We start from the raw sequence: 27638 nt of genomic DNA on the forward strand, positions 1-27638 counted from the left end.
GAGCCAAGGAAGTCATATCCAGGAGGGATCAATTGCATCCCCAGCCCCTTTTGAGGACCATGTCCAGGTGCTATTTGTAAATGAGCTGGCACACAGAGATTCCACCAGATGATCAGTGCAGGAGTCACTCCTGCAATGTCACTGTCGTCTCACTGCTCACTGACGGAAGACCGAACCCTGAACCCACACCACCCACAATCAAAGCCCAGTGTGTACCCAGGACAAGCTGTGTATCCTGACGCACATCCCCTACCCTCTTGGTGCCAGAGAGAGTAGTCACAACTCCTGGAATATGACGGGGACTTAAACAAAAACAATATACCAAAGGGCAGCACTCAGGGACTGGCCGGTTTTATGAGGATGCTAAAGATGGGGCCTTGGGATCAGGAACATCCCCAAGACTCCCACGTGCTGGATCACCCTGCCCAGTGGGACCATGCCACCACCATCAATGGCTAGGAAGTTGCACAAAGAAAAACAGCAGCAGGTGCCACGAGTGAGGAAGCTGCTGACTACCCTTAGAAACTCGGGCCCCCAGCGGTGCAGGCTGCACCATGCTCCTCTGGGTTCATTAAGCGCTTCTCGACCTGATTCTCCTCTGAAAGCCAGACTGCCTGGCTGAATGAGCAAGTCTAAGAATATCAACTCGGCACATCATCTCTGCTGAGATCAACAATGCTCCAGAAACCGACCTCTGACCTGTCTGGGATGAGTGGCAACTGGGCCGGAGAATTAGTTGACCTTGCTTCATGCAGACACACTCTCCCTGGGGGCTGCGGGAACCAGCTGCTTCCTGAGGCTTTCTTTCGTGCCCTCCCTGCATTGTCTGCCTTCTGCACTGCAGGCCCCCAGAGGGGCTGGCCACAGAGACCCCTCCAAACTCCCCAAGTCTGCAGATCCAGGAACTGTGCTGTCCTGTTCACATCCCATGCCACTGCTGAACTGGCCACATCACCTGATCTCTGGCTATGCATCATTTTCTCCTTAGAACTCAAGCGCCTGGGCTGGCATCTTCCAAGGCATATCTAGTGTGATAGATGCTTCACGGTCTGAAGGACTGCATGATCAAATAAGGTATAGAAATAAGGTACAGCTCTCCCCGTGTCGGGAACGCATGACTATTCGCATATAACCACATCTTAAAAGTTTTGTAAAGAAAAAATAATCCATCTAGCTAGCTACTCACCTGACCATGCATCTCCCCATATATCTACTTAACCACCTGTCAATGGGTTCATCCAGCCATACATCCACCCACCTACCCACCTTAACCGCCTCGCCATCCATCCACTCACCTACCCACCTTACTTGCAGTCATCCCCCCCTCCAATGCAGTAGCTAGTTTGTAATGTAACTATTTATTCATCAAGAGATAATCCTCTGGGAGGCCCTGGGCTGGCTTCTTTCCCTTTCCTCCTCTTTCTTTGACATCACCACCATCATCATCACAGCTGCTACCATTTACTTGACGCTTGGCAAGTTCTGGACACTGTACTAACTTCACTGTATCCGTCATCGCAGCTTATCTTCTCTCTATTCCTATGAAGCAGATTTGTATAAGGTTATCACAGCACTGATCACAAAACTGAGGAATCCAAAAAGGAAACTAAACCAAGGGAGGCAATAAAGCCAGGGCACAGCAGAGCTGTTTGCTGAACTGAGGCGGGCTGCTGAAACCACGCCGTGCTCCCTCCTACGAGCCTTTCTCAGCACCTGGCACCCTTCAACCTACCTGAATGGCTGGTCCAGGCTAAACTCAAGCAGACTCTTCTCTCCTTAACCCTCAATCTCTCACTCAGCCACTCCACTGCCCACGACAGAAATGAAATGTAAAATCTGAGCCCAGGAGAGAGACTTCAAGATCTGGAGCAGAGCTGACCCACACTATGTTCCCCTCAGTCTTTGGCAAGTGGAGAGGTGCCTTCCCAAGCAAAAGGCAGTGCAAGACACCTAGAATGGGCTAACCTCCTAAGAATGCAGGACAGCTTAGGGGGTCAGGAAGGAGGGTGGGGAGGAGCACAGCCAGGGGGATGACCTTTTTGACCTTTCTTTGTGACACGGAAGGATCAGCTCCTCCAGGGCTGGCTGGTCTTCCGCCTGGTCCCCTATCAAGGGCTCTTCTAGGGGTGGGGCTGGAATCCCTCCTTACCCCATGCATGGACCCACTGCTCCGAAAACGTTCCATCCCCATGCAGAGTTCATGGAGCCTTTGAAATTTATCTGTGGACTTAAGGAGGGCTTTCAAATTTCTATTCGATTTTGAAGTGTGTAACCAATACGTGCTGTACTTTCTATAAAGAACAGGTACAAATAGTCAGAATCCCTGGAGTAGGGCGTTATGGGGTGCAAGCCAGATCATACCAGACATGTCTAAGGCTTATTAAGGAATATTTATTTACCAAGCTTGGTAATAATAGAGCACACTAGAAATAGCAAATTACAAGTCCCAATCACAATCCAATCAAACCTAACCCCAAGAGGAACAAGTGGTCATCACCCTTGAGTCCATCCGTTAAGTTGAAGACTTCCGTCCCAGCTTCCCCAGCAATATAAGTTATCCTAACAGACATACAGCGAATAACCTGGCCACACTTACAAAGCTGCAGACATTCACCTTTCCTTGGCTTCTCTGCTCACATTCCATCCATCACTGCTAGGCCTCACCTCTCCTGGAACTCCTGATAGTACACAAACCAGAAACAACATTACTACATCCATTGTCCCATCTAAGTAGTACACAGGGACCATGCTCAGGGGATTACCTGTCCTGGGTCAGCCCAGAGTCAAGGTGCCAGAGTATCAGAAGCACCTGACCAGGAAGAGACCCTGCTTCATGGGCCTTTTAAAGGGGCTTGTGAGAGGGAATGGTTACACAACAATGCAATACTGTCCCCTCTCAATTGATAGGTGAGTTACAGGTGGGCAGGAGCGAATACCTAAGTGGTGGTGGGGGGAGTGGTTGAGGATGGAATTCCATTGCTCTTAGGACCCACCCTCAGGACAGAGGTCAGGGGACACAGCCACATTTCATTTGCCCGTTATCAGGGGGTGCTGGCTATCACTGGCTGCACCCCCTAACATAGGGCTCCTCCAGGCCTGACTGTTTTGTGTTCACAAGCCCAGTGGCTAAGCTTATGGGGAAGGAAGGTTAAGAGGTATGGGGAATTCCATAATGAGAAATCAGGTCAGTCACTAAGGATTCCAAAAGCACATCTGTAGTTCACCCCACGTCACTTGTTTGGCAATCATCTCAGAATAGGATGTGGCGTCTCTGCTGAAGCTCTCACTCCTGGCATTGGTCTGGAGACAAGCCACCATGGGCCAGAGAGTGGGTGCTAAGTAGCAGCATATGCAACCCATCAACCCACAGCTGGGGACTCTGTAAGGCTGTGTTCTCAGAAACTGCCCAACCTAGGCTTGCAAAGGAGACAGAGACGCAAGGGCCCCAGGGATCAAAGGGCTGCTTGCTGCAAGGTGGCTACTCCGCCATGCCATGGCCAGGCAAGTGGTAGCAACAGAGGGCCTCCGGAGGTGGGACTTTCATCATCCTAACTTAGCAGTGTCCTTCTGGGACATTCTGGGGACATCAAAAGAGGAGCCACGTGGAGTGACCTCATTTCCCTTCTCTGATATCTATTTGAACAACAACAACAACAATTTAACAAACCATATATGTCATTTATCATTTGCCAAATGTCTTCTTATCCCTCTGCATATGAACTCATTTGATCTTCACAACAATGCTGGCTGCTACTCTCCCCGGAGCAAAGGCAGAGGCCCCCAGGCACAGAGAGGCTATGGAAGCCTCCACTCTGCTGCCTCTCCAGTGAGTGATGCAAAAAGCAAATTTTCATTATAATAACAGCATATTACACTGATTAGCAATTGAGATACTGCAGTCATTTCAAGTTCAAGTTCTGGCTCTGACAATTCCTGGCTGTGTTGCCCTGGGCAAATTCCTTAACCATACTGGGCCTTGGTTATTTCCTGTATGAATGAAAGGCAATGCCACCCTCCTCACAAGACAATGTACTGAGAATGCTCCCTGAGCTGGAGTTGAGTTCAGCAGTGTCAGCTCTTCACAGCGCTTGTCTCTTAGCATGCCCACAAGGCTCATGCCTCAGCCCCAATCCTTTGTCAGCTAAGTGATTTCTAACTTACCACTGCTCCACCCCTCCCTAGCCCCATCAATCAGGAAATCCCTATTTTGCCTACCGAAGAACGGGCTGCTGTTCCTTTCCATGGCTAGACATTGGCATAACACAAAAAGGGTTCTCAGAATATACCTACACTCATACCTACAAGAAAATCATGCTTTCCCTGTTTGCTTACTTCAGAAGATATATTGATTAGATATATGAGTTCACAAGATATATTGATTTGAATGACAGAAAGAGAATGACTGTGTGGTGCGTGAGTGTATGTATGCATATATGTATGTATGTAAGAGACAGGGAGAAAGAAAAGGAGAGACAGAGACACTTTCCACCTGCTGGGTCACTTCCCAAATGCCCCCCATAGCTGGATCGGGACCAGGCAGACACCAGAAATCAGAAACTCCATACTGGTTTCCCACAAGTGTGGCACTGACTTAAGCACTTGACTCACCAAAAGGCTGCCTCCCAAGCACATTAGCAGGAAGCTGGACTGGAAGTAGAGTAGCTGGGTCTTCAACTGACATGGGATGACGCCACATGCAGCAGTGAGACAGACTGTGACAGTGCAAACCCAGCTTTAGCTTTCTAAATAAATGTTTTTACAAAACTCCCAATGTGCCACACATAACTAAAAACACCTTACGGACAGCAACTTGCTTAACCTTGTAACAATTTCATAGTACCCATGATCACAATGGCCACAGTCCACAGAGGAGGATGGGGGATTCGATGAGTGTCAAGGATGGTGACCGGGAAGGCCGACAGCCAAAGCCAACTCGGCTTGCTCCTCAGAACAATGTCCTTCTCCTTGAGCACCGCCCCAGGACGCAGACGCAATGGCTAAGTCACGGATCCTAGGAACACACTAAGGATCTTGCACCAGCTCTCGGAAGCCCTCTTCATGCACCGCACAGCTGGGTGGGGACCTCTTCTGAGTGCGGCCAGCAAAAGCTCAACATGCTGTCCACAGTGATCCCACAACATCCGGGCGAGCATCCAGCCTCATAACTCACACACCCCGCTCCCCTACCCAGTGTTTGGGCTCCCGACTCCAGCTTCCTGTCAGCACAGACTCTTGGGAAGCAGCAGTGCCTACACAAGTAACTGGGTCTCTGCCACACCCGTGAGAGATCTGCGTTCAGTTCCCAGCTCCTGACTTTGCTGTAACCCAGCGCCCTGGCTTTTACAGACATCTGAGCAGCGAATCAACAGATGGGAGCTCTGTCTCTACCAATCTCTGCTTTGGCAATAAATTACAGAGAAACCCAAATATTCTTCCAGAAAAATCCGCCTGTTGCAGAATCACCACGGCAAACAGATTACACAATCTCCAAACTCTATTCGTACCCAGACCTCCAACGCTGACCACTTCCAGGTCTGCTTTTTCAATAATTTGGCAGACAGCTGCTTACCCCTGTGCAAATGCTAATAGACTGAGTGGGCTGCTTCGGCACTAATTTTTTTCTGTACTCTCGTCTCATCTGGTTCCGAAATCATCAGGTCAGCCTGTGCCTTGTGTCTGTTAGCATCATTGCCTTCTGCCTAGAAACTACAGTGAAACAACCTCAGGCTGGAAAGTACCCTGTGTGTCTCAGCATCCCCGTGCAGATCTTACTGCCTTGGAGACTCCATGGCTGGCCTCAAAGATGAACATTCGCTTTTGGACCAAAACAGAACACAGGGACAAAAAAAGAACTGAAGGATTTAAAAATAAGGATTTAAAAAAAGAGAGTGAGAGAAAGAGCAAACGCAGAGCCTAAAACCTACCAAAACACCCCACTTCTCCCGCGGTGTATCCCCATATGTTCCCGCACTCCCACAGGGACCCAACGTTGGCCAGCGCTGTTTATCATTCCAGAGAGCGCCATGCTCATCTGCCCACCTCGCGCAGCAGCCCTCGTTGTTATTTTATAATTACTGGGAGTCTTTTTCATGTCGCACTCTGCCAGATCTCCGACTCACCACACACCTGTTCCACACAGAACACATGGAGAGATGGGGGTGGGTCTGGCAGTGCAGGGAAGAGGAGGATGGCCTTTCCTGTCTGCTGTGAAATGCAAAATGCCAGAATAAAGAAGCCGACCAGAAGCCTCTTGGTATTTTTTTTTTTAACTTTAAAGGCCATTTTTTGTGCCAGCACTTTATTTAACAAACACTCCCTGCTCAAGAGCTTATTGAGAACAACAAACACTGTTCTAACTTTTGAAAACAAATATTCATTTACTTAGTCATCCCGGTGACAGACACGCCATCTCACCATCCCCATTTTACAGACAAGAAAATGAAAACAGAACAAAACAAGAAAAGGTTCATTAATTTGCCCAGGGGCACACAGAGGTCACCTAGAGACTTCAATCAACGTCTCAATCAGTTACTCAAGTGTGAAATTCTTCAGCCAGGCTGCACCCCAAGCAATGCCACTGTTATCACAGCCACCATCCCCAACACCAGCATCCCTGCCATTCCATCACTATGACCTTGTTCCTCACCACAACCACCACCGACAGCAGCCCAACAGAAAAACACTTGCAAGGTGGTTTGGTTTGACAGTTGCTGGCTGTCTTGTTGCTACTCAGAACCACGCTAGGACGCTGGTCCTGCTGTTGTCTGTGCTTCCCAAACATGAAGCACAAGCTTCCGAGAGGTGAAGCAACGCGTCCAGGCAGCTAGCCCGTACGATCTGTCACGTAGTGATGATCTAAAGCCAGTGCGACCTGTGTGGCCAGGAGAGCATGCAGTGAAACAGCGGATGGAGATCAGGTGCAGCAGGAATGATCTGCTCTCCCTGGATCCTCCTCTGCTGCCCACCTCCCTCTCCACCTCCGCTCCAGTGGCCTTAAGCAAGCTCTTCCCCCATCCCTGGATCCAACACTTTCTGTGACTGTCAAGTTCCCTTCTTTCCCTTCACAGACCTAATTTTCGCTATACATATTGTTGTGGGATCCTTTGCTCATGTGCAGATCAGTGTCCCTGGACGCTGGCTCCTCTTCCTCACCCACCAAGGAGAGAGCCATCACTATGCTGCTGGAGTGGACTGGTTGTGGATGGCAACGTTGCTCTAGCAGCAGCATGCAGCTTCGGAGCAACAGCCAAGAGACACTCAGGCAGCTTTAGCCTGAGATGTGCTGGCGCTTGCCTGCTATTTCCTCCAGTGGGGCCCAACACAATCCAGCTGCATGCTGCCAGCCACTCTACCCGCTGTCCCTCAGGGTCTACCTCTAGAAAAGGACTTTTCTCCTCCTTTGGCTGAACATCAGCATTGTTGGAATGGATAACAGGTTTGTTTTCGAAAACTCTCACTCCTGGGGCTAGCGCTGTGGTGAAGGTTAAACCACTGCCAGGTTAACCCACTGGCACTGTCAACATCCTAGCCACCCAGGCACCAGGGCCACTATCAGTGGCTCCACTTCCAAGCCCGATCGCTGTTGCTGTGCCTGGGAAAGCAGCAGAGAATGCTGCAATTACTTAGGCTCCTGAGCCCACACGGGAAGCCAGGAACAAGCTCCTGGCACTGGCCTTGGCCTGGAATAAACCAAGAGATGAAGGACTTTTGTCTTTGTCTCTCTCACAATCTCAAAAACTCTTACCCCTGCCATCCTATTCCATCTCCCCTGCTAGCTGCCACTTCTGGGGACTGTCACACTGTATCAGAAAAACCCTGCTCTCTTCTAACTTGTTTTGATTTAAGTTATTTTATTAGAAAAAATGGAGAGATGGAGAGGGTGAGAGAGGGTGGCTTACTCTTGAAATGCTTACAACAGTGGCGGCTGGGCAAGGCCAAAGCCTGGAGCCCAGAACTCCATCCAGGCCTCTTACCTGGGTGACACCTGCTGCCTTCCAGGGACTGCCTAAGCAGGAGGCTGGCCTGGCAGCAAGCTTGGTAGGACCACTGTAAGAAATCCAAGTGTCTCCTGAACCCCTCGGGTGAAGTACCAAACGCCCTCCCCAGTCTGGCCTTTTGGAAACAATTATGGTTTTCTCCTGGTTAAATCTTGTTAATGTTATATTTTTCTTCTTTTTATTCCTCCTGGGATGGAAGTTCAACTTCCGCAGGAATGCTTCTCTGTCCTGTGGTTTGCAGTTCCTCTTTGCCTGCCCCTAACCCCCTCTGTGCCCTAAGAACATCGAGACAGGTGACAACAAGAGAAGTCCTCTCTGGCCAGAGGAACGCTCTGCTGGCCTGGGCTGCTCCCTCATGACCTCCTGCTTCACTTCAGCTTCCACTGTCCTTCTCGGGAGAATCTGTCCCTCACCCGTGACTCACTTCCTTGGACCTCTCTTCTCTTTCTTCAACACACACGTGCATGGTCATTACCTGCTCAGCACCAGTCTCCCTCATAAACTTGTCACTCCATGGAGAAAAGCCCAGTGGATCTCTACATCCACACACATCCTCCATTACCACCCCAATGTCTGAGACAGAGCAGAGCTTGAAGATAAGTGCTTGGTGAGTAGGTGAATTATTAACCAGCGACTTAAGTGTGATGTGACATCTTGTGTGACTCAATCACGACAGGTGGCACAAGCTCTGCTGGGATGACCAGATAACCCTTCCATAACCAAGACCTTCTGCTCCCAGGGATAGCACACAAAGGGTTAACGACACAGCATTCCTCCTCCCCATTAGCATCACATCAACTCTCCAAAGTCTGTATTCCGGAAGCAGATTTTTTTTTGTCTTATGTAATATGGTCATTCCTGGCTTGAATTAAAGTCATCATTATTTTAGAAAATTGCTCTTTCTCTGGTGCAAAAAGCAAAAAAGAAAGTGAAGGATCTGTTCATATTAACATATCATCTTCTTGGCATGCTAGATGATTAAGGAGGAAATGTGATTTGATTTATTTATTTATTTTTAGAAATGGATATTTTTCACCAAGCCAAGAAGAGCTATCAGAATCAAGGGATGTTTATTTGGGTGAATCACCAGCTTTGCACAAATCCCAAGTGCTAATTGCATAATGGGTCTTTACAAAATGCTGTAATATGGGTTCAGCTGCTTTCTCTGTTTTGGGTTTGAAAAATAGATTGTTTAATAACCCATCAAAGCTATATGTAAACCAAGTAAACAATGGAGCAGCTGTTGACTGCTGCCTTGTGCCTCGTAGACATAATTAAAGACAATGAGACACTCCCGGATTCATGTACTAGAGGAGAAAGACAAACACAGAATCAGAACAATATCAATGTAAGCTACATTCTCCGGACACCTGCTCGCTCAGTCCAAACGCTCTCGCAGATTCCCCGCGGTGAAACAAGTTCATGACACCCTTTATTTACTTATGGAAATATGGCAGTTCTGTCCCGCACCATTCAGGAAGACAAGACTGCAAACAGCAGTCTCGCCCACTAATACGCGCTTCAATTTCAGCACTACTGACTAGCACACTGGGCAGTTTTAAATTTTCTGATTGTTCCCACCATTGGCTGGCAAAAATGCCAGGAAGCCAGCAAGCCAAAACGTCACTATTCATGACTTGCAAGCCCCAGTTTTGGTGAGAAGGGTGGGAATATAGCTTTTCTTTTTTCTTCTTTATTTTATTCCTCCATGTACTTATTTAGTAACTCTATAACTGATATGTTTACTTCCTCAAAGCCTACATATCTTTTACCAAAAACGGTAAGTAAAGAAATAAGGCAAAGTGATTTCCTAAAATTGAGATTTCATCTAATATACAAGTAATCATTTTAGGCAAAATAGTTAAAGCACTACCCTAGTTTTCTTAATACTCTGTCTCCCCCCGCCCTAATATCTCCTACTTAGTCTTCTGCTAATTTTCTGTCCTTGGTTCTATAGGGAAAGACGTAAAACCATACACAGAATGAAACACTTGATATAATTAAGAGGACGCAAGTGACATCCAAAAGAACAGAGCTTTTCTCTGCAGATATCTTGAAAGAGGATTTGAGGACTTCAAGTAAACCATAGGATTATATCTTTTATTATTATTTATTTCAATTAGAAAAATAAAAGTTCAAATCAGAGCATACTATGGATTACTTGAAAGAAAGTTTCCTAGCTCAAGAATTCTCAAAATTCAGAAAACAGATGTGCTCCTTAATTTTAGAGTGAGTCCCCGAAATCATAACACCAATGGAGAGCCCCCACCGCCCCTTGTCTAAAGAACATGCAAAGCTCCCCGAGACTTGCAGCACTGCCTCCGGTAAACCCTAGCCCTGTCCCTCATCTGCCGCTGTTGATGACGTGGAAGGAAAAGAGCCTAACGTGGTCAGCCTCTCTTTGTGCTGAGGAACCAGCATCCACCCACTTTCACGGACAGCACCGTAAAGCATCGGCACCACTGAGACACCCAGAGACACCGAGACAGACTGCACTCCTTCCTCCATTCCCTCCTTACTGAGAGGCGCTGGAAACAACCCTGAGTGAACCTAATTAAATGCACAACACACATCACATACAACACTGCACGCCTTATGCACGCGCGCTTGCGCACGCGCGCGCACACACACACACACACACACACACACACACACACACAGGTACTCATGGTATCAGAGCTCAGGAAAGGCTGTGAAACACTCCACTGTGATTTATGAAGCAGCTTTCCCTGCATGGAAGCCACACAGCAGGGCAAAGCCAGGACCCTGCTTCCAGAAATCCCATCATGAACACAACCATGGCTCCTGCAAAGCAACGGTGCTGAGCATCCATCATTCATGCTGGGCCGGGCAGGGACTGTGTTTCCTCTGTTAAGTCGGAGAGCTCAGCACAAAGGGTACTCGGGGCTTGGAACTGGCTGCAGAGCAAAGCCCTCCATCACACTCGGGGCCACCACTCCCAGCAGCAGCCCCTGTGCTTTCTCTTCGCCTGCTCCCGGCCCGGCCAAGGACGCCTTGATTCAGGCCATTATCAACAAGATGACTTGAAAGAGAAAGTCAGGGCCAAGTGAAAAGGACAGATGTTCAGGTAAAAGGTGTGGGAGGGCCCTGGAAGAGGTCTGCTTGGGGCCTGCAGAACCAGCCAGAACCAGCTAAAGAGGAGCGGGCAAGACTGCGGTTATCAGGCCAGGCACAGGAGCTTTCTCTGCTGCTGCTACATCTGATGTGAAACATTAGCATCCCCCCCCAACACCATCCCCAGGCCTTGGATTCTGATCTGAAATGAATGCACGCACATCAACTCCCAGGAGGCCCGTTGTGCGGCACTGAATGTAGCAATCCACCTGAAAGTGCTTAGCCGGGCGCTTGTCACTGTAGCGCCACTGTAAAAGTTACTGATTATTTCACTATCTTAATTTATTCTATTATTATTATCATCATCGCTGGTAACCAAAACGGGCTTATACACGGCATCTCCTATTGCTTTAAGAGCCTCAATGTTTGAATGCAACTCCCACATACCTGCTCACACACAAAAAAAACCCCACAACCCTCTCTCCACCCCTCAAAATAAAACGAGCCCCAAAGGAAAAAACAGTGAGTCCCCAAGAATCTTGAGTCACATGTTCCCGACGGAGACCCCCAGTGGAAGGTTCTGCCACTGCACCGTGCAGCAAGGATTTCTGGGCTCAGTCCCTGCCTGTTCTAATTGCTCAGTGCAAACCCTAAGGAAGGACGGAGAGAGCAAGCCCACCCCACCCCCTCCCAAAAAACAACAAATTGCGTGGTCTTCTACAGATTATCTGGGTGAGAGAACCTGTCAGTGTGTTTAAGTACAGACAATGGATAGCCCCAAAGCAAAGCCATTTCCAGAAGGTGCTTTTGTGTTTTCAGAAAGTCAGGAAGCAGCCCAGATGAAGACTGATGGGGAACTCACAGTCTCACACCTCATTCTTTCACTTCAGAATAAAGAGGACAAATGACTGGGCAGCGAGCAATGAGCTCCCTCTCCGAGGACAGATCCAGGGGATTGAGCATGCACCTGCCAACATCTGTAGATGCTTCAGATGCTCAGATGCGAGCCCTGGCCCCAGGGCCAAGCACCCAGGCAACCGCAGAGGCCCAGCTGGCCATCCTGGGCCCTCCCTGGTGACTGCCGGCATGGCAGCAGGCACCTAGCACGGGAAAGCTTTTGGGAATTGACTTCAGCATGTGCCCAAGTTCCCCACATCAGAGTAATGACATTCTGAAGAGAAATAAATGAAGCCCCTGCAGTGAGGTTCTGTCAGCTTTTGAAGGTAAATAACTTTGCTACTGACAAAAGCAAGACGATTTCTACTTTCCCTCCTCCTGCTATGGAGCCTTAATTGAGCTGTGCCATCAGATTCCAGTCCTACAACACCATGGGACTGACAGCTCAAGGGAAGAAGGGGTACCTAGGAATCCAAGGGAGACCCCCAAATGAATCGTGCCTGTGTCCTTGGTGGGCCATGAATGCTTGCATTGTACTGAATTGAAAGGTATGCAAAAGTTTATGTCCAGCTTCAATAAGCAGGTTCTACTTTTATCTCTCAATGCATTAACCTGTTCATGTATTCATTCATTCCTTCAACAGACATCGACTGCTGTCCTATCTAAGCGTATTTATTTGCATCTTACTAAATCTTACAAAGAACAATACGGAATGATTATTCCTCTCCCTATTATTCTGCAGACATAAAGCTAGGAATCAAGGAGTGCAGTTCATTCAAAACAAACAAACAAACAAACACCGCTCAGCCATGGAGGTAGCGCCTACCAACCTGTTCTTGAGGGAGATGGGCTTCTCCAGGGAATTTTGCAAAGTTCTGCAGGTGGACACGTGGATGGAGTGACTCGCAGGCCTCCGTGTGCCCCCATGTGCTGATGCTAATATTGGTCCCTCTAAAGGATATAACCCCGGAGCAGGGATCTCTCGCCAGGGAGGACTCAAGCTGAGCAACAGCACGTAGATCTACTGGGGAACGTTGGGGACTTGTGCCGTTGCTTTTAGTAAGCGAGGCTAGTGCTGGAAGTGAGTCTTGGGCAAACCTCCAAGGCCGACAATAAGAAATGGCTCATGGGATTACAGCATCTGTGTGCTTTCCCACCAGTCCTGGGCGACCAGAGACCCTTCAGTCCTGCACCTGCTGGTGCCATGCTCCACAGCAGCAAGGTCAGGAAGTCATTGCACATGGTGGGCACACAGAGGAACCCTCTGCATGTTTTTCACTCAGCCTGGGATTTCCCATTCTTATTCTGTGTGAGTTGAGCTAGGGAGCCACCAAGTGCTTAAGACCTTAACCGTTGGGAGCCGGCATTGTGCCATAAAGGATCAAGCCCACTGCCTGTGATACTGCCATCTGACATGGGATCTGCGTTGAGTCCTGGCTGCTCCACTTCTAATTCAGGTGCCTGCTACTGTGGCCTGGGAAGGCAGTGGAAGGTGGACCAAGTGTGTGGGCCCCTGCTGCCCACACAGGAAACCTCTATCAAGTTCTGGGCTCCTGGTTTCCGCCTGGCCCAGCCCCGGTATTTGTGGAAGTAAATTAATGAATGAAAGAAATCTCTCTCTCTCTGTCTCTCTCTCTCTCTCCATTCCAAATAGAAATAAAACACATCAAAGGCAAAAAAAAAAAAAATAGGAAGAAGACTACAACAGTGGACCCCATCAATTCTCCAGCCATTTCCTCCCCAAGTCCTTTCCAAGATTTAGACATGAATTGGGGGTTCCCTCTCTGATGTGTCCCTGGTGCTGCTCCCCAGGCAGAGCAAGGAGCAGAGATGGAAGTTACAATCTTGTTTTTGGAAAAATGGTGAGGGGAGAGGAAGAATGCACGATTCCAAGGGAATGCAGTGGGCCTCGCCTACACCTCCCAGTGAGCAGCACCACCTGCACAGTGCTCCAGGACCCATGTCATGCAGTTTCCAGTAAATCATTTATTTATCTGAAAGAGACACAGACACAGAGACTTTTTATCTGCTGATTTCACTCCCCAGTTGCCTGTAACAACTGGGGCTGGGCCAGACTACAGTCAGGAGCTGAGAAATCCATTGGAATCTCCTGTGTGGGCAGCAGTGACCCAACCTGCAAAGCCGACATCCGCTGCCTCACTGGGGGCGCGCGTGGGCTGCTGGAAGTGGCCATTGTCCACTACCTCACTGGGGCACATGTGGGCAGCTGGAAGCGGCCATCGTCCACTGCCTCACTGGGGGCACACGTGGGCTGCTGGAAGTGGCCATTGTCCGCTGCCTCACTGGGAGCACGTGTGGGCTGCTGGGAGCGGCTGCAAAACCTGGATCTCACCTTGGCACTCTGATAAGCATGTGCTCGTCACTGAGGAACCTTTCTCTCCAGCTCCGGCCCCACACGTGGCCAAGGGGTTTCTGAGTAACTCAGCCAGAGCTCATGTTGCCATGTGCTCATGGGAAATGCCTTTCTTCCCTCTCTTCCTCATGCGCCCCTCAATTCAGCAGGTGAAACAGCTCCTGCTGCATCCACACAGGACCCATCTTGGCCTCTGGGAGCCTCCATCCCTCTCTAGGCCCTGTATCCACATCCTGTGCTCTCAGATCCTGGACTCCCGCACTTGTCCCTGCTCATTCTTAACAACACTTTCCTTAACCCCTCCTATGCCAAAGGCACCCTGTATCGCTGGTCAGGAAAATGGTGCCTGCTTTACTGAGACCTGGACTGGACCCAGCCGTCACACAAACTCACTCACCCCTACAACTCACTCACCCCCACCACCCCTACAACAACCCACTCAGACTTCTTCCTCTCTATCTCACAGAGAACTCCTTCCACCATGCAAATACCTTTCCTTTTGACATGATCCTGCTTTCACAGGGATAGCAACTCCCTGGTCTTGGGGCCCTTTCCTCACTTGCTGAAATACTCACAAGGCCTGGAAACAAAGTCTGCATGGCCAAAGGACAGGACGGAGCAGCCATCACCACCTCACCCGGCCTCAGGAGTTCAAGGGGTCCACACATGCGCATCCCTTCTGAAAAACCCACCAGCTCCTAGCCACGTGTGACTCTACAGGTGGAAGGCAGAAAGAGAACGGCGAGATCTCTGCCCCAGTGTTGCTCAGTCTCACAGGCAGGAGAGGTGCAGCAGAAGCGCTCTGTCTGCTCGTACAGGCCCAACACCCAGAAGCGATGCCAGTCTGCAGCAGAGATCCTGGGCAGCAGAAAGGACTCGGCTGCTTCTCAGCCGGGACCAGCCATGACTGCAACCTGCCGCGGATACCAGGAGCAGCAGCTAAGGTCCCATCCCCCACACCCTTGCATGAGCCCAGAGGTTCCAGCCAGACTCCAGAGCCCAATCTGGACCCTTCAGAAGCCCCTCCTCTGCAGAAGCTCCTGTGGGTTGGGAGGGCCAAGCCAGAGTCCTTCGAGCCACCACAGCACCTGGGAGCTGACCCCACGTGACACAGTTCCCCTCGAGAGGGCCAGAGCAGACCCCCACCTCATGCAGCACCACAGCCACAGACGTGCTCAGCCCTGCAGGCTCTCCCGGCACCCGGAAATGGGATGACGCATTGAGGAATACAACTTTCTCCGCTTCTCTTCCCTGAATTACACAGCACCCTAGGACACCTCTCCCTGTCCATTAAAGAAAGCTCTTTGCAGATGGGACAATGATACCCACACTCATCAGCTCAGCCTCCTTCACAGGACACAGCATGCTCACTGCCCAGTCCCTCGGATGCACACACACCAACCTGATTGTTTACAATGCTGCAATGCCTCTCTCTTCCAGGGGACAAACTACACTGCTTTTAGCTGGCCAATATGAATAAACAAGCATTATGGTTCCTTTTGGGGGCAGACAGTCTAGTTTTAGGCATCAGAAAACCCTTTAAAAAAAAAACCATATATCTCCCCACCCTCAGCCCACTCGCTACTGGACAATTACTGAGGTGCCAGCTAGAAGGAAAATAGATGGTGTCAAGCTGTCATGACATGGGCTCTCTCCACCAGGCGAAGGAAAAGCCACAATCTTCTGTGCCTGCACAGACACGGGCACAGAACAGCGGGCCAAGCAGCCATGTGGTGTGAGGTTCAGGTCTGTGGCTGCACAGCTGCTCAAAGCATCCTCCTAGGAAGCCCACAATCAACAGAAGAGTCTTGATGTCTGCAAGCTGCAACCCTCCACTGGCTCCCTGCAGTGTAGGGCAGGGCTGAGAGAGGACCCGGAGGAACCCAGTCCACCTGAGTAGCGAGCCTTATTCTGCTCCTGAGAGCCCAACCAGGCACGTATTCTTCCCGTCATTCCGAGAGATCCCATAAACAGGGAGCACAAGCGAACGGAGCTGCGCGTGGCATTCCCTTTCCCCAAAAAGACACAAAAGGGCCTGGCGTCCATCGGCCAGCCACCTGGGTCTGGCCGTACGCTCACTCCACACACTCCAAGGCCTTGAAACAATTCGGACGTGAAGATAATCTATCCTAATTCTCTTCTGCATTATTGACACTATTGACTGCCCCCAATCCACAGCACCATCTCATACATCAACACGGGATTAAGCCAAGAGGAAAGAAGGTGATAAAAGCCCATTTGGGCCCCTGCAAGCCCTCGGTCTGGGGAACACACGGGAGGTAACTGCAGCGAGGACTGAGCTTGTTTTCTGCACAGCCAGCCACACTTGCGATGGCCTGTGCAATGTTTCCCAAATTTACAACTGCGTCCAGTGAAGGGAGGCCCTGGGACGGGGCCCATCATCCCGGTGCCTTCTTGCACCGAGAACCAACTTTCTAATTAAAGACAGAAAGGGTTGATATGCAGGTTTCAGTTCAATTGCTTTCGATCTGAAGATGTCCACGGTGAGCAATGGCTTCATTTACTAGGAATTACCCTTTGTACAGACCACTTCACTATTTAAAACAAACTGCATGGATCATCATTAAGTGGGAAAAATGACCAATCTTCCGATATTGACAGTGGCAGGATCTGCGTGAGAGCCCCTTTCCAGCCCCTCTCACCCGACGCCTCTAACGTGGCTTCTCAGCATTTGACTTGTTTTCACATGTAAGTGTATATATATATATATGAATGGGGGCTTCTGAGGGCAGAGGACTTGACAGACGAGAAGCTTGCTTGGAATAGTACTGGGAGACGCTGATGGTGACCTCAGAGCAGGAAGAACCAAGTTAATATGCTGCTGCTCTTCTTTCAGGGAGCTGGCACTCCGTGTGGTGCACAGCTCTGGGGGACCTGCCTTGCAGATGCCAACAGGAGACAAGCCTCCGTGCCAGCCCTGACATGGCCTCCTGGCTGGGAGGCAGATGCTCCCTGGCTGGGCCCCGGATCCTTAGGGTGGAAATCAAGCATCTCTGGATTTTAGTGTAGCTTGAATGTAGATTTTTCCATTATTCTCTACCAGGTGAAGCAAACAGGCTCCCTCGTGACTGAGCTCATAACAATATGCCCCCTTCCCTTCTCCTCTTCTTCCTTGCCTTCCTCCCTTATCCCTCCGCACCCCCTCTCCCAGTTTGGAATCTGTACTTAGAATCTTCCCTCAAAGCCAGAATGTTGCCATGGGTCACTCCACTCATTCTGGAGCACAAGGAAGATTCCGGACTGGGGATGCGTGAGTCTGCAGCTTAGTCGTGGGGAGACACAGAATCGAGCAACTGCAGTGAATCAAGGGAGGCGGAAGCAGGCACTTGCCCTGGACAGCAAGATTGAAGTCAGCTGCCCTAGTGAACGCTTGGCTCTTCTGCGTAAGATCTCTCTAGAGCCACAAGATGCATGCTATGTCCTCAAAGTGTCTGTGTGCACACACATGTACACACACACACACGTGCATGTGGTGACATCACTGAACTTCATATCTAGAGGCCAAAGAATGATTCAACATTATCCCACCTTATAGTTCCAAATTAATCACTTTTCAGATGTTGAGGAATACAAAGCAAGTTGGAACTGTTGGAGACACCTACCTCAAGTAAAATTCCTGAGAGACATAAATAAATGAACCTGAACAAGTCCCATCGTGAGAGCGCCAAAGTTGCCTCCTCGGCCGGAACAAGCAAGCGATTCACAGTGCCGAGCTAGGCTGATTCCTCCTGGCTGATTCCCCCTGACTAGGTTACTGAGACATCCCAATTGATACTGCGTTTGTTTGGTTTCTGAGCTGCCCTAAGGACAAATCTAGAATTTTGGAAGAATGGGTGGATGCTATGGCTGAAGCAAAGATGGTACATGACGGAATCATTTTTCCCAAGCTGCCAGATAAGCAACGAGCATCATATGAAATCTCACCCAGGAAAATACATGCTACAAAGGCTCAGCGGCCCCTGATCAGGGTCTGTGAGTGTTCCTGAAACACAACAGGAAGTGTGGCTCCACAAGACCTTCGTGCTTCAATCCTTTACTTACATGACTGGGCAATTCGAAAGTCAAAGACCCCAGAGACACACTTATTCCAAACAATGATACAAGACAATGTTTGCCATGAATGTTGCTTTATCATGCGTGGTGTCTGATGCATCCATTTGATCAACTGACACTTTTACTGCATTTCTGCCCTCTGATCTTCAAAATGAGAGAGATGTGACAGCTACAGATGAAGCACGGTTAAGATATATGCCGGTGAGATATGGGGGAAAGACATACAGATTGTATCGGGAAGTGGTTTGTCGATACCACAGCAAGCTATTTCACACTCCTCGTCAGCCAATTTCCAGTCTGCTGAAGACGATGGTACAAGCTTTCTACGTAAACAGTCATGACAGCGATGGCTGGGGAGATGACCTCAGGGTTTGCCTCTTCCACCCTGGCAGTGGTCCTTCAAGGGACAGGAAAAGTCACAGCTACAGAGCCGGATTCTAAATCGGGTGGGCAGGCAGAAATGTCTGGCTGGCTGTACTTCAAGGGAGAATCCACACCCCCCTGCCACGCAGGTCCACCATTCCAACATGGTGCCCTGGCCTCACACCATCCACATCTCCAACTACAGGCGGCGAGTCCTTACGAGAAGGGGTCATGTCTCAGCACACCGTTTCCAGCCCACCTTCCCGTCTTTCAGGGCAGTGTGGTTGCTGATTCAGTAACTTCTGCAAATTTGTTACGGCTGCCAGAGTTGCCTGTGAGCCTCCCCTCTCCAGAGATGGGGGGGGGCTTTCCCTTGTGGGGGAACCTTTCTGGAAGATGATGAGAACCCCCTACGTTTATCTCACAGGCTAATGTGGCCAGCATCATCTCTTATTCAATGTCACTGTTCTCTTGCCTAACTTGTGCCTAAACGAGGAAACCAATTTAACACGCTGGAGAGCTGAAACATAGATGTATTTAACCACAAACACACACACACACAAAGAACTGAGAATGCTGAATACCTATAGCAGTCTACTTGTTCGATAATGCTGTCCAAATTGATTAATAAATAACATGAAAGAAGTAGACATAGGAGGCAAAGATCAACTCACATTCATAATTTGATTAAACCCAAGTGAGGCTCAGCATGTGTAGAAATCTCATTAGGATTCTCTTCTGGTGGGCAACTGGTAGGAAACACACACGGCCAAAGCGCAGAGATGGTGGGTGAATCATAGTGTTATCAATATACTCTTTGGGAAATGTTTGCTGGCACGATGTGCTTGATGACAAACAGAATCAAACAACATTTAAGAGGATAAACCAATTTGTGACTGGTTTTTTAAGGGCTGTTTTCATAATGACTGGTAACAGGACCTCGGCCTGGAAAATACTGTCTGCAGACAATCAACCAGATAGCCAGTTACCCCAGGACTCGGGGAGGAGGCGGACATGCTCTGGGTGCAGAGCCCCCTCCAAGGCAAGCTGGGACACGAGAGCTCTGAGAGTGGAAGGCTCTTCCAACTCTGGCAGAGGGAGTCGTGGTAGCACTCACACTCACTCTTTCACACACATACACACGGTAATATACATTACTCCTGAATGGAATCAACGAAAAAAGAAAAAAACCACATCAGATGCCCACAATTGTTGTAAAGTCCTGCTGGAATGTCATGCAGAAACTGGGAAAAGATTTTTGTCCTCGGTCGAGAAACCCCAGGCAGCCACCACACAGCCCCTACCCAGACGATGGCCGCAAAGCTGGCCCTGTCACCCAACAAGGCAGGCAGGGACTGGGTCAGGCAGCAGCCCCAAGGTGAAGGAGGAGGCAGAGACAAGGAAAGATGGTCCTAAGAAGCCCCCAGGAAGGAATGGAGGCAGCTGAAGGCGTGACATGTATGAAGAACAAAACAAACAATTCTTCAATGCGTCCACTAAGGCGGGAGTGAAAGTGACAACACACACATACACACACACACCCCACCCCAGATAGCACCCTAATCAGCTCACCTTCACCGCAGCATTGCCAGCAGAATCAAGCCGGATCCTGGGGCCACCAGGGGCCAGGAATCCAAAGGTTCTAATCTCATGTAGACTGAACATGGCACAACACAAACTTAAGAAATCAGAAAAAAAAATACTTCACACACACACGCACACACATGCACAGGCATACGCACACACAGTATCTCCCCCACTGCCTGTTAAATCAGCCAAATTTAAACTAGAAGCAAAGAGCTACCACCCAGACCTCAACTCTACGGCCACCGGGTGCACAGACAGGAGAAATCTGCCAGAAAAGGGAATTAAAAAAGGGCAGTTTCTATTCCAAACTCTTAGTGCCAGGCTCAGATTCAGGCGTTCGCTGTATTCAGACAGGTGCAAAGAAAAAAAAAAAAAAAGCTCAGCGCAGGGTGTGGGGGCTGTCCTCCTCCCCTCCCATCCAATGCGCGGAGCCCCCTCCCCAGCCCCACTCGAGTCACCAAAGCGCAGCCCACCAGGCGCGGGTCCCGAGTTCCCTTCGGCAGAGCCCGGGGAGAGCAGCCTCCTCGGCAGCTGGCAGGGATGACGCGCGCCTTCCTTACCTGCTGTAAGTACATAAAAGTCAAGGCACACGAGAGCTGGGGACACATGCCCACGTTGGGGAGCGCCACGCAGGTGGCCCCCGTCAGAGGGTGCTGCATCGTGTCTCGCTGGCGCCCGCTGACCACGAGTGCGGACGCTCGCATGCAACCACGCTGCTCTTGCCTGCTTCCTATAATTTTGTTACAATGTTTAATTCTGCTGATTATCTAAATCAAACACGGCGGCGTATGTGTGTGTGTGTGTGTGTGTGTGCGCGCGCGCGCGCCTTTCTCTCTCTCTCTCTCCCTCTCTCTCTCTCTCTTCTGCTTCCCTCCCTCCCCCACCGCACCCCCGCCGCCCCTGCTGCTGGTCCCTCCTCCCTGGCTTTCCTAGCCTTCGGGTTTGCTAAATCCAAGCCTTCCGCTGTCTTCAGCGAAGACACTTGGCGAGGACCGAGGACCGCGAAACTAGTTGGTTTCCTGCGAGAATGCGCCGCTTTTCCGGCCTAAGGGCCCTGGTTTTGGGTTCCCCTCACTGGGGCTGGTGCCTCTCCCCCTGCCCCCACCCCCCCAACCTCACTCCTCCCCAACGCCTGGGAGGGGGACAAGACCCAGCAAAGGCAACTTCTCAGAGGCAGAGGCAGGGAAGCGTCCTCCGGTAAATGTGGAATAGATGGGGGTAAGGTGTGGGCAAGGGGAGGGGAGAGGGGCGAGGGGGAGGAAGGGAGAGAGACAGAGAAAGAAGAGAAACGGAGGATAAGGATGGAGGCGAGGGAAAACAGGGGGGAGAGAGGGAGATTTCCACTCACTGAGTCTCACTCGGCTGGTCTGATGCTGGAGTCTTCTCATTTGTCAAACGGGTCCAGGGGCAGGGCAGCTTGTTCCCCATCCCCCTCCCACTTGCTTTTTTTTTTTTAAGGACTCACCAAAATTCAAATTGTGTCTGCTAAAAATCTCCGAGGGGCGAGTGAGCGAGCGCCCCACCGCGCCAGCATCCCAGCGAACTGGACAATTACCGCGACTTGCCCAGCTGGGACCGAGAGCTGCAGTCGGGCTTTCGGTGGCGACCGGTTTGCCCGGTCGCAAATAAACACAGCAAAGGGATTCCCTCGCGCAAGGAGCTGGAGTGCAGGGGAGACGCGTGGGGCTAGGGGTGCGGGAGAGAAGGAGACGCCTGCGCCCCCAGTCAGGCTGGCAGGCAGGCAAGCAGGCGGGGCAGCCGCCGAGGCACCGAGGAGCCCCGCGGCGCTGGGGGCGCAGCCTGCGCGCTCTGCGCCTCACCGCACGCTGGGCGGGCAGCCTCGAGTCGCGCTGGAGAATCCGCCCGGGGCTGGCGTGCAAAAACGCAAGCCTGCTGGACCCACGCACCAGCGCCCGGATGGAATGCAAGGGGGCTTCTCCCAGTCTAGAATTCCCACTCATCTCAAATTATAGATGTGCAGCGTGGGGAACTCCTTCTCTGAGAAGAGATTACTCCACAGGCTGTAGCGAGCAAATTAGAACGGCATGTTTATTTTATTTTTATTTTTTATTTTTGCTTGCCTGGCCAGCCCTCCTTGGCCAAATTAGCATTCTGCTCTTGCAGGCACATTTCCCCCTTCTCTTTCTTTTATTAAGGAATAATTATTCATTAGTAGATTCCCTTAGTCTTCTTGCAATAGAACAGAATGTGAACAGCAAATCAAAGAAAAATATTAAGACTCTAACTCGACCTTGGTCCCCACAGGGGGCGGAGGGTGTGTGTGTGTTGGAAAGGGGGGGCACATTCTTGGTAACCATAAAACCATGATCAGGAATAGTACCCTATTTTTAATTTACATTTTGATTCACTGATAGGGTTTTCTTTTTGGTTCTTGGACCAAGCGGTCAGCTGTTGGAACAGAGTGGGTTTTGGTTGCTCCTTCACTGACAGGCACTTCTGAATCGAGCCGTCAGCTGGCGAGGAACAACTCACTTTGCAGGCTAATCAAAATGCTTTCCCAGGAAAAGAAAATTAATTATTGTACAGCTCTTTTGTGCATGTGAGGGTGTGTTTGTGTGCTGTTTTGAAACGTCATCAGTAGCTATAAAGTCCTCACTATGCCAAACCCAAGGCCCCTATTTCTTTCTTTATATCACCGTGCAATAATCAGGCTCCAAGCACCCTGGGCCTCCAATATCCCACCAACTTAGTAGGGACTTGGAAGCTGGTTTAACCTCTTAGCCCCAGGCAAAAGTTGAAAGGAGGTGGGGATTTTGCGCTGCTTTGGCACTGATGAGCACAAAATTCCTTGTCTCTGAAATCGCATTTATCAGGTAAACTCTGATTTACCCATAAACTAAGTACTCCATGCCTTTCTTACTTTCTACTGCTCTCTTATTTAATTTGCAGTTCACCCATGCAAAGACAAAGCCACCAGACAAAGCACATATCAAATCAAGGCCCGGAGTCCTTCGGAGCTGTCTGCTTCCTCCACTGCCCACTTTCTTTTTGCCTTAGGAAATCTTCTGTATTGACAAGGGGTTCACCGGGTTTCCCCGCTTCTTTCTGCTTCCCCTCTTCCTTGCTGGCATTGGCAAAGGCTGGGAATGCCTCCAGAAGAGGACAGAATTTTCCCTTCAGCTCATTTTCATAAGAAGTGTGATAAATAATACATGGCACTTTAATAAGACCTTATCTGAATGGTTTAATGAAAAACAAATACATTATGTAAGGAGCCAATAACTGCTTTGGGCTGCACGGAGCCAACATGGGTTTTCCATTGTGTTTGCCCCTGGAGTTGAACAAACCCGCAGTGGTGATTGGATTCCTGCAAAGCTCTTCTTCAATAATTGCTCAGATTTCCCCCATCAACTTCCATCTCCAGAGTTAGGCAGTCAAGTGCAGCCTTCCTAGACTCCACACCTGATTTTTCTTTTTTTTAAGAGCTAGGCTCTGTGCTCTGGACAGTGCACCCCCAACATCCCTTCACAAGTGCACACAACCACAATCAGGCACAACAAGGAGCACCACGCACTTGCCAACACCGCAGCCACACACAGGGGACACGTGGGGACAAGGCTGTTGTCATGAGGCATCAGCAGACCTGAATGAAGAACACAGCCTGGAAAGGCCACGGCTCAGATCACAGCAGCACGCCTGCGACCTACATGGCGGCACCCGGGGCTTGCAACTTGAATTGCATCTCAGCAGACTGGGAAAGAGCCGCGGCGGCCAAGGGTTCTGGAACCATTCTATCAATGGGCAGCAGGGGAAGTGGAGAAAGACAACACTGTTCTCCTTGTCTCTCTCCACAAACACTGCCTGGGCACTCACCCTCCCTGGGGGCACACACTGCATGCTCACTCACAGGCCAGTCAGACTGCCATTCAAATAACAAAGGTCTTTCATTGAATCGCTACTCACACCCTGTAGGAAGCCAAAGAATGCGCCGAGGAATGCACCCCCCCAACCCCCCCCCCCCCCCCCGCAGCTGAGGCTTCCTAATTGGACCCACACGACAGTACCACTCCCAAATCTGTGGCTACTCAAGAGACTGGAGGAAACCTTTCTTCCCTCTCTCCATTCTTTATCATAACCTCTTAAGGCTGTCTACACTGCATACAGTTCATTAGGAATACTTTATTGGATGAAATTGCCAGGCATCACAGCAAGGAAACACTCCGCTTCATGATCTCAGATCTCCTTAGGAGTGCGAGGTTAGCCTAGGGCAACCTCAAGCTGCTTCCGACAAGTACTCCATCCTCACCATGTGACCGAGAGCAACTTAAAGTCTAATAAAGTTCAAAGGGAAGTTTCTTTAGGAAATTTCATTATTTAGGATCTCAGCCACATCTGCTGAGCAGTATGCCAGTGACATTTAAGAAGCACTGACCTCAGAGCAGGTTCTGTTCTAGTGTCCAGGGCTTTATCAGCAAGAAAGGGCAACGTGATGTATATGACAGAAACCCAAACAGGACCAAGAGACTGAGGAATCCAGGGGTGAGCAGGTTGCAGTCTTCACTACCTAATAGTGTGCCGGTGCTAAAAATAAATAAATAAACACAACTTCCATTTCTCTTGCCTGTTCCAATCCATCACCAGCCTGCGATTTGTCTAACACCGGGATTCTAGGGTTCTCTCGGGTCTTTTTACTAAGAGTTAGTAAGAGGAAGTTTAGCACTTGTAATGATGAAAAATTGCAAAGATTCTCACCTATAACTTTGATCAGCAGACATGCAAAGTCTAATACAGTGTCTGACACACCGACAACACAGAAAATACTGCACTGGGGATGGATGGATGGATGGATGGATGGATGGATGGATGGATGGATGGGTGGATGGATGGATGGGTGGATGGGTGGGTAGGTGGTTACAACAGAAATCTGAGCCAAGTCACCACCTGTTGTCTCTTTCTGCTAAACATGTCCATGGTTTATTCTGAGCAGTGTTGAGTTCCTACCCCTTGCTGGCCCTTCTCAGTTCTCCCACAGACACAGTTCTATATATTCACCTCATAGCTTGGAATAAGAGGGCCAAGGACTCAGCTACCCATATGGGAACACAGCTTCCCTCCTGCAGACTAAGGGACTATGTCTCAGGCCCAACCAATTCCAAATTTTCAAGTACAATGGCTGTGCTTGCGACGAGCTGGCCCCTGCTTTGGGGCAAAGGACCCCGCCCCCTCATGCTCCTCCAGCTTGTCAGCTCAGGGCTAAAACTTGGCCATGCCTTACATCAGCACAAACCCAAGTGCAGGCAGTACCCAGTTCCTAACCAGCTCCCACAAGTAAGCTCTTTCCAAAACTAGATTGGTTGTTTAAAACCATTTTGTATCTTTCCTCTTTGGCTGGCAAAACAGACAGCGATTAATTGACGAAATCAGCCAATCACGTAAATTAAATGCCGACCAACAATATCCAGAAGGGATGTGTCTGCAGAGAAGCAGGTAATGTCAAATGTGGCAAGTGAGAATTAAATGTTGGTGGGTCCTAAAGATGCCATGGATGACAATCATTTGCAAAACTTAAAATATGATTATTCTATGATTTCCCAGAACTTATTGTTTTCTTACTATCTCAAACAAAAATATTTCTGATCACAGTACCATAGAAGTTTACAAACTCCTTCTAAACTTCCTATGAAAAATGAGAAATCACTGTATGATAAAATAAGGCAGGCGCTAATAGGCTCTTAAAAAGATTAAATTGAAAAGTAAACACCTGATATAACCAGTTTACCTGAAAACCTGCTAACATACTACACCCATTAGATGTGTGATTATTATATGATAATCAAAAAAATGTGTTTAACTCAACAAAATTAAGTAATTCTTAAAAATACATCAATATAATATTTTATTTCTTCATTTGCTGCCAGGATAATTTTTCTTTTCCAGTGAATTATCTAATTTGGTTATTCTATCACAACAGTTTCAAACTATAAACATGTCATCTGAGTTTTATAAAAGATCCTTATTTTAAGTCTCAGTAAAGTTAGTGGTTAAGATGCTAGCTCTGACATCTACAGCCCATGTCAGGATGCCTGTGTCCAGTCCTGACTCTGCTCCCAACTCCAACTTCTTGCCCATACACATCCCGGGAGGCAATAGGTGAATGGTTCAAGTACGTGGGTACCTGCCATCCATATGAGAGACCTAAATGAAGGCCCTGACTCCTAGCTTTGGCCTGGCTCAGGCCCCGCTGTTGCAGATACGTGGGGAGTAAAGCAGCAGAGGCAAGCACTTTCTCTGTATCCTTCTTCAATTAATTTTAAAAACAGTAAAGTACAGGGGCCAGCATTACGGCATGGAGGGTTAGGGTTCTGCTTGCTATGTAGCATCCCTTATCACTGCTTCTGATCCTTCCAGGCTAAGGTGCCCGGGAAGGCAGTGGAGGATGGTCCAAGTGTTTAGGCCTTTTCAACCTATGTGGGAGACTTAGATGGGTTCCTGGCTCCTGGCTTCAGCCTGGCCCAGTCCTGGCCATTACGGTCATCTGGGAGTCAGAACCAGTGGATGGTAGCTCTCTTCATCTGCCTCTGCTTCTCTCTGAGTTTCAAATAAATCAATCTTTAACAAAAACAGAATGTGTGGCTTCTACATGTACTCTCTTAGAAACACCTTCATGAAAGATCTCTTAGGAAGTTTCAGAATATTCACAATAAAATTTCAACTATGAAAGCCAAACCAGACTAATTCAAACCAATAAGAAAACTCCAGAATCTCTTGCCATCTGTGTGTGTACAGGTGTGTGCACGTGTGCCTGTAGTCAGCCTATGAAACACATGGAAAGAGCTAGGAAGAAGTCACATCTGTCTAGGCACTGACATTGTCTCTGCCTTATCCCTGTTGATCACCCACGGTTGTCTGCCCAGTGCTGACCATGGCTCCACGGAGAGCAGGCTTGGAGAAGCTGACCTCTGAGCCTTGCCCATGTCTTCCCACTGTGTGTAGCTGCTGGGTGCCAGGCAGCAGGGGCCTGCATCAATTCCTGTACCACTTGCCATGGTTGGGTTCTTGAGGGCACACAGACACAAGGTACAGATGCAGAGAGAGAAGAGCCACACAGCCAGGGTCTTCTTGATTCCTGAACTCCTGCAAGAAGAGGAACAGACCTGCCCGGAACCAGCCCCCAGGAGACATGAGTATTGAAGGAATTTTCAATCTAGTCTGTGCTCCAAAGGAAGGCCCAAGGAACCTGGGATTCTGAGAACGGTCAGGTGGGCTACATTGATGGCCAGGGGCAAGTGAACAAGCCCACTGCCCACCAG

At 49.5% G+C, this 27638-nt stretch overlaps 1 protein-coding gene across 6 annotated transcripts in view; it reads right to left on the reverse strand.

Moving 5' to 3' along the window:
- RBFOX1 (RNA binding fox-1 homolog 1) overlaps positions 1-27638 on the reverse strand; it is a 1044467-nt gene that overhangs the window by 293541 nt on the left and 723288 nt on the right. For 2 of the 6 annotated variants that reach the window (XM_040973371.1, XM_040973372.1), the window contains exon 1: positions 20928-21026. The exons of the other annotated variants lie outside the window; for them this stretch is intronic. In XM_040973371.1, the coding sequence (XP_040829305.1) occupies positions 20928-21026 (99 nt within the window). Of the gene's footprint in view, positions 1-20927; positions 21027-27638 lie in introns of those variants that run through there. 6 annotated transcript variants of the gene reach the window in all.

The sequence above is a fragment of the Ochotona curzoniae genome, unplaced genomic scaffold, assembly GCF_017591425.1.
Source record: "Ochotona curzoniae isolate NIBS_2020 unplaced genomic scaffold, NIBS_Ocur_1.0 contig_2321, whole genome shotgun sequence".
NCBI classification, from domain to species: domain Eukaryota; kingdom Metazoa; phylum Chordata; class Mammalia; order Lagomorpha; family Ochotonidae; genus Ochotona; species Ochotona curzoniae.